Below are 17,916 nucleotides of genomic sequence, written 5' to 3'. Positions count from 1 at the left end.
GAATGAGTTGAACCAAATATCAAAGAAGAACTGTGAAAAAAAAAAACAATAAGCAGAAGAGAGAGAAATTGGCCATGAGTAAATTCACCAACATATTCAGATGCCTAAACATCAGCAAAAAATTACAAGCCACACCAGGAAACAGGAAGAGAAGGCCCAGACAAAGGAACAAATCAAATATCCTGAAGAAATACAGGATTTAAAACTATTAATGATAATCACACAACTTTCCTAATCAATTCAACAACTGAAAGAAAATATGACTAAAGCGATAGGGGATATTAAAAAGACACTGGGTAAGCATAAAGAACAACAACTTGAAAGCCTGCAAAGAAACATAACAGAGCTTATGGGAATGAATGAAAGACACAATGGATGAGATTAAAAATACATTACAAGTATTTTCAAAGAGCAGATTTTAATTGCTTGAAGACAGAATTAGTGATTTCAAATATGGAATATCTGAAATGGAAAAGACAGGAGAACAGAAAGAGAAGAGAATGGAAAAAATGGGACAGGTTTTCAGGGAATTGAATGACAATGCCAAAAGCACAGACATATACATTATCAGTGTCCCAGAAGGAGTAAAGAATGAAAAAGGGGCAGAAAGAATATTTGAGGATAACTGAAATAACTGAATTTCCCAACCCTTATAAAAGACATAAATACCAATAACCAAGAAGAACAATGCACCCCAAACAGAATAAATTCAAATAGACCTACCCAGAGAAACTACTATTCAGAATGACAAATATCAGAGATAAAGAGAGGATTCTGAAAACTGCAAGAGAAAAGCAAAACATCACATGTGAGGGACTCTTGATAAGATTAAGTGCTGACCTCTCATCAGAAATCAGGGAGGCAAGAAGAAAGTGGTATGATGTATTTAAGGTACTGAATACTGTATCTGGCAAAACGGTTCAAAGTCTTCACAGAGAAACAAACAAAAACTGATAGAATATATTATCAAAACACCAGAATTACAAGGAAATGCTGCTGCCTGAAAGGAAAAAACAAGGATGAGAGACTTGGAGAGAAGTGTGGAAATGAAGATTATTAACAGGGGTAAATTAAAGGGTAAAAAGACAGACAATAGTAAGATATAACAACAGAAAACGAAGGACAAATGGAATGTTAAGTAATGCCTTTACAGTTATAATGTTGAATGTTAATGGCTTGAACTCCCCAATCAAAAGACATAGACTGATAGAATGGATAAAAAACATGAGCCATCTATATGCTGTCTACAAGAGACTTACCTCTGTCATAAGGACACGACCAGGTTGAAAGTGAAAGGTTGGGTTTCCATACAAAGAGGAACCAAAAAAGAGCTGGAGTAATGATACCAATATCAGACAAAAAAAAATTTTTTTTTTGAGGTACTAGTGCTGGGGATTGAACCTGGGACCTTGTAGGAGGAAAGCCAGTGCTTAACCATTGAGCCACATAGGCTCCCCTGAGCTGATTCCATTGCCTGTTTTGCTTGTTTGTTCGTTCATTTGTTTGTTTTTAAGGAGGCTCTGACAACTGAAGCTGGTCCTTCCATGTGGGAAGCAGACACTCAATCACTTGAGCCACATCCACTCCCACAAAATAGATTTAAATGCAAAATTGTTATAAGGGATGAAGAGCATCATTATATATTAATAAAAAGGGCAATTCAATGGGAAGAAATAACTATACTAAATATTTATGCACCTAACCAGAGTGCCCCAAGATACATGAGGCACACACAGGCAAAACTGAAGGGAGAAATAGATGGCTCTACAATAGTAGTTGAGACTTCAATACACCACTCTCAGTATTGGATAGAACGTCTGGACAGAGGATAAATAAAGAAACAGAGGGCTTTAATAACATGATAAATGAACTAAACCAAACAGACATCTATAGAGCACTGCACCCCTAAACAGCAGGATATACATTCTTCTTAAATGCTCATGGATCCTTCTCCAAGGTAAACCATATGCTGGGTCCCAGACAAGTCTCCTTAAATTTGAAAAGATTGAAATTATACAGAACACTTTGATCATAATAGAATGATCAATGAACATAACAGAATGAAGCTGGAAATCAGTAATGGATGAAAAATGGAAAATTCATAAATATATGAGATTAAACAACACAATCTTAAATAATCAATGGATCAAAGAAGAAATTGCAAGAGAATCCAGCAAATATCTTGAGGAAAATGAGAACCCTACATATCAAACCTGTGGTACACTTCAAAGGCAGTAACACATGGAAATTTATAGCCCTCATTGCTTATAACAAAAAAGAAGAAAAAGCTTAAATTGAAGATCTAACTGCACACATGGAGGAACTAGAAAAAGAATGGCAAACTAATCCCAAACCAAGCTGAAGGAAAGAAATAATAAAGATCAGAGCAGAAATAAATGAAATTAAGAACAGAAAAGCACCAGAGAATCAACAAAACCAAAACTTGGTACTTTGAGAAGATCAACAAAATTGACAAACCCTCAGCTAGAATGACAAAGAAAAAAGAGAGAAGATGCAAATAAATGAAATCAGAAATGAGAGAGGGGACATTGCCACTGACCCTGCAGAAATAAGAGAGATCATAAGAAGATGTTATGAACAACTGTTTGCCAAAAAACTAGACAATGTAGATGAGATGGAAAAATTCATAGAAGCACACGAACCACCTACACATCCTAGAAGAAATAGAAGACCTCAACAAACCAATCATAAGTGAAGAGGTGGAAACAGTCATCAAAAACCTCCCAAAGATGAAGAACCCAGGACCAGATAGCTTCACAGGTGAATTGTACCAATCATTCAAAGATGATCTAATACCAATTCTGCTCAACCTCTTCCAAAAAATTGAACAGTAAAGAATGTTACCAATCTCATTCTATGAAACCAACATCATCCTAATACCAAAACCAGATAAAGATACTACAAAAAAGAAAATTACAGACCAATTTTGCTAATGAATATAGACGCAAAAATTCTCAACAAAATACTTGCAAACAGAATCCAAAGGCACATTAAAAGAATTATATATCACAATCATGTGTGTTTATCCCAGGTCTGCAAGGGTGGTTCAACACAAGAATATCAATTAGTGTTATAAACCACATTGATAAATTGAAGAAGAAAACTCATATGATCCTCTTGATGGATGCAGAAAAGGCGTTTTGACAAAAACACAGCACGCTTTCTTGATAAAACACTCCAAAAGATAGGAATAGAAGGAAGTTTTCTCAATATAGTAAAGTGCATGTATGAAAAACCTACAGCTAGCATTGTACTCAATGGTGAAAGACTGAAAGTTTTCCTGCTAAGATCAGGAAAAAGACAAGGATGCCCACTGTCACCATTATTATTCAATGTTGTGCTAGAAGTTCCAGCTAAAGCAATTAAAGAAGAAATAAAAGGCACCCAAATAGGAAGGGAAGAATTAAAACCTTCACTATTCACTGATGATATGATCGTATATCTAGAAAGCCTGAGAAATCTCCAACAAAGCTATTAGAACTAATAGATGAGTTCAGCAAAGCGGTGAGATACAAGATTAATTCACCATCAATAGTATTTCTATACACTACTGAGGTGCAGTCTGGGGTGGAAATCAGAAAGAAAATCTGTTTATACTAGTGACTAAAATAATCAGATATTTAGGAGTAAACTTAACTATGGACATAAAGGACCTGTATTCAGAAAAGTGCAAAGCATTGCTAAAAGAAATCACAGAAGACTTAAATAAATGGGAGGACGTTCTGTGTTTATGGATTGGAAGAATAAATATAATTAAGAGGTCAATTCTTCCCTAAATGATTTACAGATTCAATGCAATCCCAATAAAAATCATACCAGCCTTTTTTGCAGAAATGGAAAAGCCAATTATCAAATTTATTTGGAAGGGTAAGACACCCTGAATAGCCAAAAATATCCTCAAAAAGAAGAATGAAGTTGGAGGACTCTTACTTCCTGACTTTAAAACTTATTACTTAGCTATATTCATAAAAACAGCCTGGTTCTGCCATAAAGACAGACAGATTGACCAACTGAACTGAATTGAGAACTCAGAAATAAACCCTTACATCTACAGTCAAGGGACTTTTGACAAGATGGTCAAGCCCTCCCAGCTGGGCCAAAACAGTCTATTCAACAAATGGTGTTTGGAGAACTAATGGGATAGCCATATCCACCACTCCTCCCGCCCCCCCCCAAAAGAAAGGCAATCCCTATCTCATACCTTATACAAAAATTAACTCAAAATAGATCAAGGACCTAAATATAAAAGCAACATATAAAAATATAAAAGCAACCATAAAACTCCTACAAGAAATCATGGGAAAATATCTTTAAGATATACCCAAAGTACAAGCAACAAAAGATAAAATAGATAAATGGGAACTTCTCAAAATTAAATACTTTTGCACCTCAAAGGACTTTATCATTATGGTGAAAAGGCAGCCAACTCAATGAGAGAAAATATTTAGTAATCACATATCCAATAAAGGTTTAATAGCTATGATATATAAAGAGATCATACAACTTAACAATAAAAAGATAAATTACCAGATTAAAAAATGGGCAAAAGACTTGAAAAGTCAATTGTCCAAATAAGAAATATAAATGGAGAAGAAACCCATGAAAAAATGTTCAACATTACTAGCAATTAGGGAAATGCAAATTGAGACTACAATGAGATATCATTTCACACCTATTAGACTGGCCACTATTCAAAAGTTGGAAAATTGTAAATGTTGGAGAGAATGTGAAGACATAGGAATGTTTACTCACTATTGGTGGGAATGTAGAATGGTACAGCCACTGTGGAGCTCCTAAGGAAGTTGAATATAGAATGCTGTGTAATCTGGCAATACCACTACTGGGTAAGTACCAAAAAGAACTGAGAGCAGTGACAGGAAACAACATCTGCACATTGATGTTCATAGTGGTGTTATTCATGATTGTCAAAAGTTGGAAATAACTCAAGTGTCCATCAACTGACGAATGGATAAACAAAATGTGGAGTATATACACTATGGAATATTACACAGTGATAAGAAGAAATGAAGTCATGAAGCATATGACAAATGCATGAACGTGGAGGACATTATGTTGAGTGAGGCAAGCCAGACACAAAAGGACAAATAATGTATGATTGTGCTATTAAGAACTAAATATGGGGAAGCGGACTTGGCCCAGTAGATAGGGTGTTCGCCTACCATATGGGAGGTCTGTGGTTCAAACCCCGGGGCCTCCTTGACCCGTGTGGAGCTGGCCCATGCGCAGTGTTGATGCGCGCAAGGAGTGCTGTGCCACGCAGGGGTGTCCCCCGGGTAGGGGACCCCCACGTGCAAGGAGTGCGCCCTGTAAGGAGAGCCGCCCAGAGTGAAAGAAAGTGCAGCCTGCCCAAGAATGGTGCCACCCACACAGAGACCTGACACAACAAGATGACGCAACAAAAAGAGACGAATTCCCGTGCCGCTGACAACAACAGAAGTGGACAAAGAAGATGGTGCAGCAAATAGACACAGAGAACAGACAACTGGGGTGGGGGTGGGGGCAGAGAAATAAATAAATAAATAAATCTTAAAAAAAAAGAACTAAATATGAGTAAATTCATGGAGTTAATACTTGGAATATAGGTCCCTAGAAAATAGAATGAGGGTAGAGAATGGAAAGCTGAGGGTTAATCTGTGCAGAATTGGTAGAAAGGTCGTTTGTAAATGAATAGAAATCTATAGACATGGTGAAAGCATGTCATAATGTTTGTAAATAGCAGAGCTATTATACGGGTGTGACAGTGGTCGAAAGGAAAAGTCTAAGGTCACGCATATTACTAGAATAAAACTAAGAAATGGGGAAACGGATGTGGCTCAACCAACTGGGCTCCTGTCTACCATATAGGAAGTTCAGGATTTGATGCCCAGGGCCTCCTGGTGAGGGCAAGTTGGCCCACGTGGAGTGTCCGCTCATGCAGGAATGCAGCCCTGCACAGGAGAACTGCCCTGTGTGGGAATGCCACCTTGTGTGGGAAAAACCACCCTGCACAGGAGGGCCAGCAATCCCAGAGAACAAGATGATGCAGCAAGATGATGCAACAAGAGACACAGAGGGGAGAAAATAATATGTAGCAGAACAGGGGAGCTGAGGTGGTGCAAGAAAGTAATCACCTCTCTCCCACTCTGGAAGGTCCCAGGATCAGTTCCTGGAGCTGCCTAATGAGAATACAAGCAGACACAGAAGAACACACAGTGAATGGACACAGAGAATAGACAATGGGGGGAAAGGGCGGGGAGTGGGGAGAGAAGTCAATAAAAATAAATCTTTACAAAAAAGATACTGAAACCTCATGTAAAATATGAATATGGGTGATATTGCATATATAAGACTGTTTTTACAAAATGTAAATACAAAGATACTAGAAAGAAGGAAACAAAGTAGCAACTATGTATGGCAAGGGAAACATAGGTTGAGAGGTGATGACATTTTGTTTGTTTATTATTGTTGGAATAATGAAAATGCTCTAAAAGTGATTCAAGTGATGAATGCCCAACTATGTGATTATACTGAATACCATCGATTATACACTTTGGATGGGTTTATGCTTTATTAATATGTATCAATATAATTGGTAAAAAAAAGAAAGTGAAAACAAAACTGAAACAAAGGCAACATGGCAACCTCTCCAAGGCCTGAAAACTTGGGGTTGTCCTTGATTTCTCCCTTTTCTTCATTGTCTACAATCAACACAGTACCAATTCATGATGATTCTATTTTATAGAAAATTTATTGTGTGTGTGTGTGTATATATATATATAAGAATATATATCTGTCTCCTCTCTTCCCCTCTTTGAAGTGGCTCTAGTTTATGTATTCATCTGTCTTTTTGAATTTTTCAAATAGCCTTGAATAGCTAGAGTTGCATCTTCCACTTTTCTTCCATTAGAAAATCAATGATACTTCCATGAGAATAATGATTGCATTGTATTATGATTATGTATTTGCACATCAAATGCTCCACTGGACTGAATATTTCATTAGGGCAGGAACCATATGTTATTTATCTTTGTATTCTCAGTGGATATGGCAATGCTGGGTATATAGTAGGTGTTCAATAAACATTTGTTTAGTGAATGAACCATTTGGCCTCTATCCAGAAGAGCAGACTGAGCACAGTTATTCAATCATGGATGTTTTGGGAAATCACAGCTCCATTTTAACAACTTGGGAGTTTAACTAGTTACTGATGTTTGGACATAGCAATGATTAAAAAATAATAAAAATTGGTTTTGTCTTTTAAAATAGTACGTATTAATTGTAGAAAGGTTAGAAAATACGGACAAGCAAGAATTAGAAAACAAAACCACCCATAATCCTATTACCCAGACAGGATAACTACGATACTATTCACATCTTGATGTAGATCCTCTCAGTCTGTTTTCTACCTTTTTACTTTCAGTTAAGGAATGGGGTCAGGCCTGGGGGGCGTCTCTGCAGCTGAGCTATCCCTTGCAAGAGTAACCAGTTATTTTACATCACTCTGCTCAAGGATTCCTGGCACACCTGACTCGGATCCAGGTGGGTGTTCATAACTCTTCATCAGCCCCGTTCTGGTGGGTAGAGGTTTGCAGCATCATTCTCCTGGCAGTGACGACATTTTTGCTAGAGAGTGTCAATCTGGCATCTTCAAACTCCAGGTTGAATCAAGACCCTATTAGGGATTTTAGTAGGAGAATAGGGACTGGGAAAGGAAGTTAGCAAGCTTCCAGGGTTCCAACCCCAGGGACAGTTGGAAGGCAGTGCAGGAATCAGTCTTGAGGACAGGGCACTAGTTGTGGGAATAATGTGAAGACTGCAGCTATTTGGGCATGAGGGAGCTGGGGGAACTGCAAGGGCACTGCAACCTAGACATGGGATGGCAACTCTAATCTTGCCCACCTCCTGGTAGGGATTGAACTGCTAATATGTTGTTGGTGTGGGTAAATTTGGTTTAGAAACTGAGAGGAATTGAGTTGCCAGGTAGAAAGACTTCAGTAACTGCATATGCAAGGGGCCGGGAAAGGCAGGGGCTGATCAGTCCCAAGCCTTTCGTAGTGGGAGATCTCACTTCAATTTATTTCATTCCATGACCCATATAAGTGTTGGATGCCATATGTCTATAAACAATAATTAAAGCTAATTAAAATTAATTTTGGTTGGTTAGTGTTTGAAGAGTTTCATAATGACTCTTGAGATAATTAGAAATGCTTTGGGATATCACAAAAGATGCATTTAGAATAACTGGGCTAAATATTTAAACCAAAAAGTGTAGTGAAGGGTATTGAATGACATTTCTGTAGTGGAAAGAATGTTGAATTAGAAACTAGGAATTTGGGATTGTTATGCTGGTAAACTGACCCTCTGGGAAAACAAACAAACCTTGCTTTGTAGGATTTGCCAATTTCTGTGGTGTAAATACTCCCTCCATGGTGGAATTCAGATTTCCAACAGTTTAAAAAGTGGCTCACAAAATTACTGAGTATGTAATTATCAGCTCCAACGCACCAGTATAATTCTGACTGAACTTTTAGTTAGGTTTGTGATCTTGGGTAAATCACTCTGTTTCTCTGGATCTTAGTTTTATATCAATAAAGTAAAGTGATTAAATAACCTCTGTGCCAGCTGGACCCTGAGCCTCAGCAGCGTTGCAACATCTACTCTCCAGTTTGTTGGACTTACCCAGGTCAGCTAACAGGGAGGTGAGGATGGTCAGTCACCACACCAAGGAACTGAGAGAGTCTACAACAGCAAACTGGAGAACGGCATCCATCAGCCGTATGGGATCTAGGCCTCCTCTAGATGTAGAGGTGGAGCGGACTCCCTCAAGATGTAGGAATAAGATATGGATTAGAGTGGACTTACTGGTATTCTACTATAAAATTATTGTGACTCTAGCAATGGAAGAAATTATATCATTGATGTGGAGATAGTGGCCACGGGAGTTGCTGAAGGCAAGGAGAGGGAAAAAGAGGTATGCTATGGGGCATTTTTGGGACTTAGAGTTGATGATATTGCAGGCAGAGATGCAGGACATTATAAATCCTGCCATAACCCACTGAATGGAATGGATATGTAAACTATAATCCATGCTGTGTAGCGGTGCTCCAAAATGTACTCATCAAATGGAATGAATGTACCACACTAATGAAAGAAGTTGTTGATGTGGGGGAGGGGGTATGGGGTGTGGGAAGTGGGGTATATGAGAACCTCTTATTTTTTTACGTAACATTTTGTGTGATCTATGTATCTGAAAAAAAAAAACCCAACAACCTCTAAGTACCTTCCAAGTTAATATCTCTGCAATGCAGCTAGTGTTACAGGGGCAGGACTAACGTCATGCTATAAGCCCAGGGAGTTATGCCAAACTTTGATGACTGCAACTGTGGTCTGTCAGAACACAGTTTGACGCCTGAATCTGTGTTATAATCAGTCCTGCTATGATTTCTGCTGTTAGGATTCCTTCTCTAGTACTTCTTCCCAGGGGGATTAAGAAGGCAGTCTGCCATTAATGAATCAATGTTCATGACCCACCATTGAGGTAAGAACTCATAATCCACAGTCAGAAAATTCTATACTTAGTTGCCAGGTCCTAGAAGTCAGTTGAGAGGCTGGAGACAAAATCTTCTAGCTCGGGTACATTTCCCTATCTGAACATGTGGCATGGTAGTGATGGTTTCCCTGAACTAGTAGCAACCTGAGATTTACTTATACTGAGCAGCTCAAAGGCAAGAACTGTGTCTTTCATATTTATGGGAGCCAAATCCTGACACATAATAAGAGCTCAATAAATGTTTGTTGAAAGAAAGAAAAAACTATTTGGGCCTTTTAAAAGCAAATTGTGAATTTAAAAATATTAATTCAAAGTATGCATGAGTGTCTTTGTGTTTACCTTGATAATACTGCAGAAAGTTTTTTTTCAAATGTGAAAAATTACTCTTGTTATAATAGAAAATTCTCTGTGCCCTCAGTTCAGTATTGGACATTTAAATCTGCCTTCCAGCTAGATAACAAAATTTGTTACACAATCAGAATCTAAAGGAAAGAAAGAGGAATAAAAGAAGCCCAAACCTGGCATTTACTAGTGACAGGTGAGTATTGCCTCCCCCTGCCAGACCAGTGGAGTTAACTCACCCCTCATGAAAGGAAAAGGTAATATTTATTTATAGAGCATCATGTGTCACTTCATCAACATTGAATTTTCTTAATGACCCTCATAAGCCAAGTATTGTTATCCCCATTTTAGAGAAAAGGAAACCGAGACTCAGAGAAGTGATATCAGTGGCTCTTTGTCACAGAGCCAGTGAGCGGTAGAGCCACGAGCCAACAGGAGGCGACGTTCTTCTCACCAGACCAGGCTGCCTCAGGGCTTTCGGGATTTCCTCTCCCTATGGCCCCTCTTCCTTGTTTGCTCTGGGGGTTTGGATGCTTTCCTTTGTGAGGGAACCTGGCGCAGCCCACACCAGGCAAACAGAAGCACGAGCCTCTACAGGGTTTCGAGCAAATAGGCCAAGTTAGGTCTGTCCCAGACTGAGGCAGCTTCACTGTACTTTGCCCTAGTGAATCAGCTCCGTGGAGGCCGGGCAGTTGCAAAGGTAACTAACTGGCTGTAGATCTGAGGGCCAGTTAAGTCTTGGTAGATGTGGCACCTGGACTTTGACAGTCTCCAAGAGGAGAGGAGGCATTCTTGGGTCAGGTCTCTGGAGCTGCGCTGAAGGTGGGAAACTGTCAGAGCAGGTGTGTGGGCATGCTGGGTCCTTTGCTTTCTTTCTTTCACCTATGCTTGCTTGCTGTCCGGTTAGAAAGGACAACATTGCCCTTCTTGGGGGCAGGGGCTATCATTTACGTGAATGTGTGAGTGTAACTTGTCACAGTAGAAGTAATTCCTTCATTTTACAAACGTTAAGTGCTTTTCATCTGGTATCCTTATTTATAAGGTCTAACTCACTGGCATTGGTAAAGCATTGTGATGTTAGTGAAGAGTTGTGTATTGTTCTTTCACTGTTGGGGAAGTGCCGTCTAGTGAAAATAGCTGGGGACAGGGTGAATGTAGCTTCCTTTTTGTGGCTCTAACTTTTGTCCAAATGGCATTTAGTTCCGTGGGCCTTCAGGAAAGATCCGAGTACACTTTGACTGTCTGGGACATTTGACGGTTCCTAGGTTTTGCTGGCAAAGGCTTTCACTGCACCTGCCTTCCTCAAGGAAGTGGCCTGACATGGGAAGGACGCTGCCGTGAGTTGTGACTGACTTGAGGTGGAGGACCTGTCTGTGCCTGGCTCTTCCTGTGTGTTCTGAAACTGGAACTGCCGTCTCCAAGTCCTCGGCCTGTAGCTTGGGCCCTGGCTGCGTGGTGGCAGGGCAGAGTGACGCTTTGGTTTTGACATATGCCCTTTTGACCTTTTGTTCTGATCTGAATTTTCATATTATGTTGGGAGTCGCAGGAGTGAGAGCAAGTGAACTGGATTGATCATAAGGGGTGGGGCTTGCTGAGTCGGTGAATGCTCCTGATACAAGACAATCCCTAAGAAGGGGCAAGATCTGATGTGTCCTTTCCCTTTGGAGGCAGCTGGAAGCAGGTGCTCTTCTGTGACACTGATGTGAGCAGAGGCGGAGGGTCATCAGTCACCTGGAACTATTTCTTATTTCGAAGAATCAGCAGGGAAAATTAGTTGATGCTGAGGTTGACTTCCAGGTTTTAAAACCTCTGGCTAGAAAGAAGTATTGAGATGTGGCTCTCTAGTTTCCCATGGAAGCCATCTCAGATTTACATCTCATTGGTTCCTCTGGAAGACAGGTAGGGTACGGTCATATTACAGGGTTTCTTCTAAAAGGTTAATTTAAGGATTCAAAAAAGACCTAATTGGGAAGACATTGCAGCTCCTTTTTGTTTAAGAAATGTCTTCAATCACTCGTACTACCCTAATCTTCATCTCTGAGTACCCCATGGTGCTGAGGATATAATGCTAATGCTAATTACTATTTATTGAACAATGAATATCTCTCAGGCAGTGTGTTAGACACTTTTTCATAATTATCTCTTAACTCCTACAATAATACTATATGGTACCCATTTTATGGGTGAGGAAATTGAGGCTTGAAAATGTTGACTAACTTCTCTGGTCACATAGGTAGTAAATGGCAGAGCTAGGATTTGAACCCTGGTCTAGCTCCCTCCAAGGCCCACTCTATTTCCATGATACCACAGGGAATCCACAGAAAGTGCTGAAGATGTATGCTGGTAGAATAAACCAACAAACATTTATTGAATTGGGATACTTTGATAGAATTTTTTAGGTGCATCTATGCTGTTATCTGTTTCCCATGCCTCCCACAACTATTGTTGCTCAAAAATTTACTTTTTAATTTTATAAGCAACACCAACATACTTGTCTCTGTATCAGTACCCATATTTTGTCATAGATAGAAGATTACGGAGAACCATAACTAACTAGTAAACTTCTGCATAAAGCTTAATCAACCACCACATGTAGATAGGGGCTTAAGATGATGATGAGGATGAGGATGATGATATATATATATATATAATTTTTTTTTTGTCTACAGGAAGATAAAATAACCACACAACTGACTCAAAACCCAAGAGAAACTCAGAGGATCAGGGATGGAACCTTGGGTGCCCCAGCAGCCACCCCAGTCCAGGGGAAGACCCACAGCTCCATCAAAGGATCTGGACCGAGGGCTTCAGAGAGATGGGCATGAACAGCCCTTTCCTCACTCTTGGCACAATGGAGAGAGCTTCCGTCAGTGGCAAGACCCCCAAGGGGCCCCCCAGCCACATTGGGACCCCAGGGCAGACCGCCAGCAGGCTCGTCATCTGTACCGACTTGGGGAGTGGCACCAGCCGGTGTCCGGGGTTGACCTTTTTGAAGGTGGTTATCCCAGGTATACAAGGTATGGCTTTAGGGCTTGGAAAGGATCCAATGCTCCATGCTGATGAACAAATTGTTCTTTTCCTTCTTCCTTTTCCTTTTATTTCTCTACTTTTTTCTTCCTTCTCTACCCTGCTACTCTGCCTTAGCTAAATCCTGTCCTTTTCCAGACTGGTTTTGGGTGACTGAAGATAATTATCTCCCTAGTGGAACATCTTTAAGAAGCCATCACAATGTGATGGGGGAGGATGTGAGTTAGAAAGAAGAGTGACACACAAGAGAGCAGATGGGACACTCTTGCAAAAAGTAATCTATGTAGATCATGGAAAAGCTTTTCCTAGGGAATCCTATAAAAAGTTCCTCATGGACCTTGGACCACTCTGACCCAGGGTTAACATGGCACCTCCAAAAAGAGTCCTATTGCCCAGAACAGTGCCTGGAGTATGAAAGCTATACAAAACAAACAAACAAAAAACAAAAAAACCCTGTATTGAATGAATTCATGGGAAATTTTTTTCATCATTCTGAGAGAAAACAGATATAAATTTGTGGGTTTCAAGTCCAGGAAGAAGAGGTCTCAGTGAGGTAATTCCAGGTTGGAGGATCAGAAATTCCTGTTCCTGAGTTCTAGTGATTGCACTGGAACTTGCTATTTCTTGACACGTTGGAAGCCATCAGTGTTCTACTTTAGATTTTCCAGGTGAAATGATGTTTACCTGCCTACAAGTTTAGGGTTGAAATCATGGCAATTACTGTAAAGTATTTTGCCCCTATAAACTCCCAATGGATTATTAATTAATAAGAATGTTAACAACATGATGTTCCTTTCCCCAATATCTCTTAGGTTTTTGACCTTGCAGAGGGAGATATATTAAAGACTGAGGTAATACAAGTAATCAGATTTAAGGTAGTCTAACTTGATTTTTTCATATGTAATTTGCATTGAAATTATAATGATTTATTGGGTGCTTGCATAGTCATCTCATGAAAGGGTTTTCTAAGATAACTTTAGGACAGGGTGTTCTTAGAGAATATCTCCTTATATTTTTGGATGTGTGTATTTGGGGAGCAAGAGGGAAACATGGAGAAAGAGAATGACACTTGGCTATGGTTTTACTGTAAACCCTTTATTCTATTAGAAGGCCTTTCTCTTGCTCTGATTCTGTATTTTCTGGTTATGTGTTCTAGAATTAACCTTGGTTTTCAAGCTGATTCTAGACTGAAGTCATAATTCTGCCCTCTGAACTTGCTAGTGTCTCAAGCTCCTCCTTGGCTTCTCTCTTTACCACCCTTGCCCTTGAATGACTGGACTTCATTGTGATATTTTAGGCCAGGCTATGAGGATCCCTATCAGAGCTATCATTCCCCAATCCTAAGGGAAGAATATGCATATGGAAGTTATTACTATCATGGACACCCACAGCAGCTACAGGAAGAAAGAGGTATGGAATCATCTCCAAGCAGCCTTTGGGATTTGGGTTCAGGTGGTGACAGACAGTGCTGAGACCAAAGGAGCCAGGCTCAGGGCCTCATCTTTGGCAACTGCTGGGCTGAAGTAGGGGCCACCAGTCCTCCCTCCCTTCTTAGCCAGATGAAGCCACAGCAAAGACCCTACTCCTAGATGCCTTGAGGGGAAGAGATAGGAAGGATTTGCTTCCCTTGTATTGGTGCATTATGGTGCTGAAACCACTCTCATTATGCTGATAGTAGTTTCACCTACATACTCCTCCTTAGAGTTGAGAGTATAGGCTCTCACAAATAACATGAAGTCAGTTCTAAGTGTGTGGCTGGGCTGTAACCACCTGAGGTCTGAGTCTGGCCATCACTTCACCCTGAGGGCAGAAGAAATGCACACATAGGAGTTTTTAAACCTTCACCAATAGTAAAGCTTTGGATGAGTGATAAAGGCAGATTCTGACCTGCTAGCAAAGACAAATCTGTTTCAACGTTGAACACACACACACACACACACACACGTGCATTATACTATCATATAGGGCCACTTCATTTGGAGAGGACTGAGAGGGTATGTTACAGACTTTTATCTTCCACTTTCACTCATGAATTTAATTCAATTTTGCAAAAATAATTTTATACCTACTATGTTCCCATAACTCAGCTTCACAGCTCGCTAGTGTCTCTCTGAACTTTCAGAAATAGGGAATGATCTGTCTTCATTTTGTTTTCTCTGAGGGTGCAGTTCCAAGGCAAGGGAGTCCTTACATCTGGCCTGAAGATTATCGAAATCAAAAGTACCTCAATGAGCATAATCGTGAAACTCAGAACAGCCCGTTTGGAACAAATGATGAGACCCAATTCCAGTAAGTGTGAAAAGTGAGACCAGTTTAACCTGATTCAGCCGAACTCAGGCTATGTTAGGCAAATCTTACGGCATCTGGTGCTTGGCTCCCCATCTCTGGGAGCCAGTCTGCTTTGTTCTAGGGAATAGACGAGGATGGTCTGGGTCATCTGCTAACATGGACCCTGTAAGGAGACAGTTTTATCTCTGAGAGGCAGTTCTATGATTTGGGATAATCTGAGTCCTGTGGGGCCACTTGAGATCTATCCTAAAGGAGGACCTTGATTCTGTGTTGGTGCAGCACATACATGGCCTTGCAAAAGTGCTATGACAAGACTGGCCTTGCCAAAGTTCTCCTGCTAGGCCCTACCTGGGCTGGGTACTTCTCCTTTCCCCCCTCTTGTGTCCCAAGAATGGGGAATCACCCTTGGATAAGGCATGGCAGGGGAGAGACTTTTGCCCAGGTACCTGTCCTGGTGTACTTAACTCTGGTGCCTTAGACCTGAAAGTCATTCCAGAGACGGGCTACAGAGACAACCCTTCTCTGCAGGTCTGAGGTCACTTCAGGTAACTGCACTATGGAAGACAGGCAGACTCTCTTGTTTTCCTGGTATTAATAGATGAGGTGGCGAATGGGAGGAAAATGCATTTCCTTGTGACCCAGGGGCTGACCTGACACTTGCTCACTCTTTAAACATAAAAGCCTGCAGCAGAGAGCAGCTCAGCCTTGTTGGGCTTTGCCTGGGACCTGCTCTTACCTCTCCCTGTCATTTCACTGCAGATCTAAGAGTCAGAACCCTTATAAAGACAGTCCTGTTCCCAACTCTGGACAGGAGAGGCCTGGGGAGCTGTTTCCAGAGAGTCTGCTGCCTGGGGCCCAGAAGAATAAGGTAACCTGAAGTGACACGGGTGCCAGTGGCCTGTGGCCACACATGGCAGCTGGCACTGTCAGCGGCGGCAGGACAGGGCCCTTGGGGGTGGAGGTCTGCAGCAGCCAGGAACTCGGGGTCCCATTCCTCCCTTCCCAGCAGAGCCTCCACTCACACACTCCTTTCCCTGCCTTCTTTTTTTTTAAGATTTATTTTTTATTTATTTCTCACCTCTTCCCACCCTCTTCCACAGTTGTCTGCTCTCTGTGTCCATTCACTGTGTGTTCTTCTGTGTCCACTTGCATTCTTGTCAGCAGCACCCAGAATCTGTGTCTCTTTTTGTTGCGTCATCTTGCTGCGTCAGCTGTCCATGTGTATGTGGCGCCACTCCTGGGCAGGCTGGACTTTTTTCACGCGGGGTGGCTCTCCTTACTAGGCGCACTCCTTGTGTGTGGGGCTCCCCTACATGGGAGACACCTCTGCGTGGCACGGCACTCCTTGTGCTCATCAGCACTCTGCATGGGCCAGCTCACCACACGAGTCAGGAGGCCGTGGGTTTGAACCCAGGACCTCCTATGTGGTAGGCGAATGCTCTGTCCATTGGGCCAAGGCCGCATCCCATCCCTGCCTTCTTGCTTCAATCTTATGGCTCTGTGGCCCTGAGCTGCCCCTTCTGCGTTATTGTCAAAGTGACTGGATGAGGAAATGTCACGCAAGTCACTCTGAGGGTCTGGGAAAGAGCAGAAGAGGCTGCCACCAGGTGTAGGGTTTGAGTCTTTCTCTGAAACCCCAGTGGACTAGCAATTTGGTTTACCCAGGAAGCAGAAAGTTGTCAGATTCTTTAATTCCGGCCTGAAAAAGGGCTTGAAAGCTGTCCTGATTTTTCCATCTCTCTCCTCTAAATTCTTACTGCATGTTCCAGCAGGGCTGTAAAATGGAGTTTGTAGCTTTTTAAAACAATTTTGTTATTTTGGAGTAATTTTATATTTATGGAAAAGTTGCAAAGAAACAAAGTCTTAATTCTTGGCAGTTGTGTATTAATTTTTCTCCCTGTTTAGTGGAGACTAACTTTTAAAGAAAAGAGGAAATGACTTTTGAGGCAGTTTCTTTTGTAAACTGAGCACTTAACAGGACAGAGAACATATTGTTACGATTACTAGTGATAAAAACCCAACACTAGCAAACACATACATTTGTACAGCACTTTACCAAGAGCTTTGCATCCATTGTTTTACTCATATGCTCCCAGACTGTAAGCTCCATGAGGGGACCAGGGACCTTGTTTTTTTGTACATCACTGTATCTCCTGGGTAAATTCTTGGGGCATGGTGAATCCTTAGTAAATAGCTGGGGAATGAATACATGGGTAAGTATTTGAGGTACATAAGGTAGATATGATTGAGCTCAGAGAGGCTGAATTACTTGTCCAAGGTACAACAGCCAGGTATTGACAAAGTTGATATTTGAATTTAGGCCTCCTAACCCCAAAAGCTGCACTCTTTCCACTAGACCATAATGTGTCTTTCAAAAAATACCTGTGAATTGAATGAACCCTTCTTGTCTTTTAAACACATCCATGTCCACTGTGTTTATTTGAAAAATTGATTTTTTTTTGAAGTAACGCTTGTGAAGACCACTCTCTAAAACTGCTTCTGATCCTTCCCATGTTTTTATTGTTTTTAACTTCTAGCCATTGACCAATAAGTCCAACCTTCTCCAGCAGCACGAGTCTGGCCTTAGCTCCAGCAGCTATGAGCTCAGTCAGTACATGCTGGATGAGTCTGAGCAGTATGATACTATGGCTTCAGCAACCTGGAGTCCAGTTCAGTCTGGTGAGTAC

At 41.0% G+C, this 17,916-nt stretch overlaps 1 protein-coding gene across 10 annotated transcripts in view; it reads left to right on the top strand.

The window, feature by feature from the left end:
* The window catches only part of SEC16B (SEC16 homolog B, endoplasmic reticulum export factor), a 62,153-nt gene that overhangs the window by 12,160 nt on the left and 32,077 nt on the right, over positions 1 to 17,916 (top strand). For 2 of the 10 annotated variants that reach the window (XM_058310173.1, XM_012519563.3), the window contains exons 1-6: positions 10,621 to 10,755; positions 12,583 to 12,930; positions 14,238 to 14,350; positions 15,109 to 15,229; positions 15,989 to 16,097; positions 17,767 to 17,908. In XM_058310173.1, the coding sequence (XP_058166156.1) occupies positions 12,641 to 12,930; positions 14,238 to 14,350; positions 15,109 to 15,229; positions 15,989 to 16,097; positions 17,767 to 17,908 (775 nt within the window). In that variant the 5' untranslated portion in view covers positions 10,621 to 10,755; positions 12,583 to 12,640. The other 8 variants (XM_058310167.2, XM_058310172.2, XM_058274779.2 and 5 more) reach the window with 8 other exon arrangements.

This window comes from Dasypus novemcinctus, chromosome 13, assembly GCF_030445035.2.
Source record: "Dasypus novemcinctus isolate mDasNov1 chromosome 13, mDasNov1.1.hap2, whole genome shotgun sequence".
Lineage (NCBI taxonomy): Eukaryota > Metazoa > Chordata > Mammalia > Cingulata > Dasypodidae > Dasypus > Dasypus novemcinctus.
Note: the sequence above shows the minus strand (reverse complement) of the source record. Positions and strands in the feature narration are given on the sequence as shown.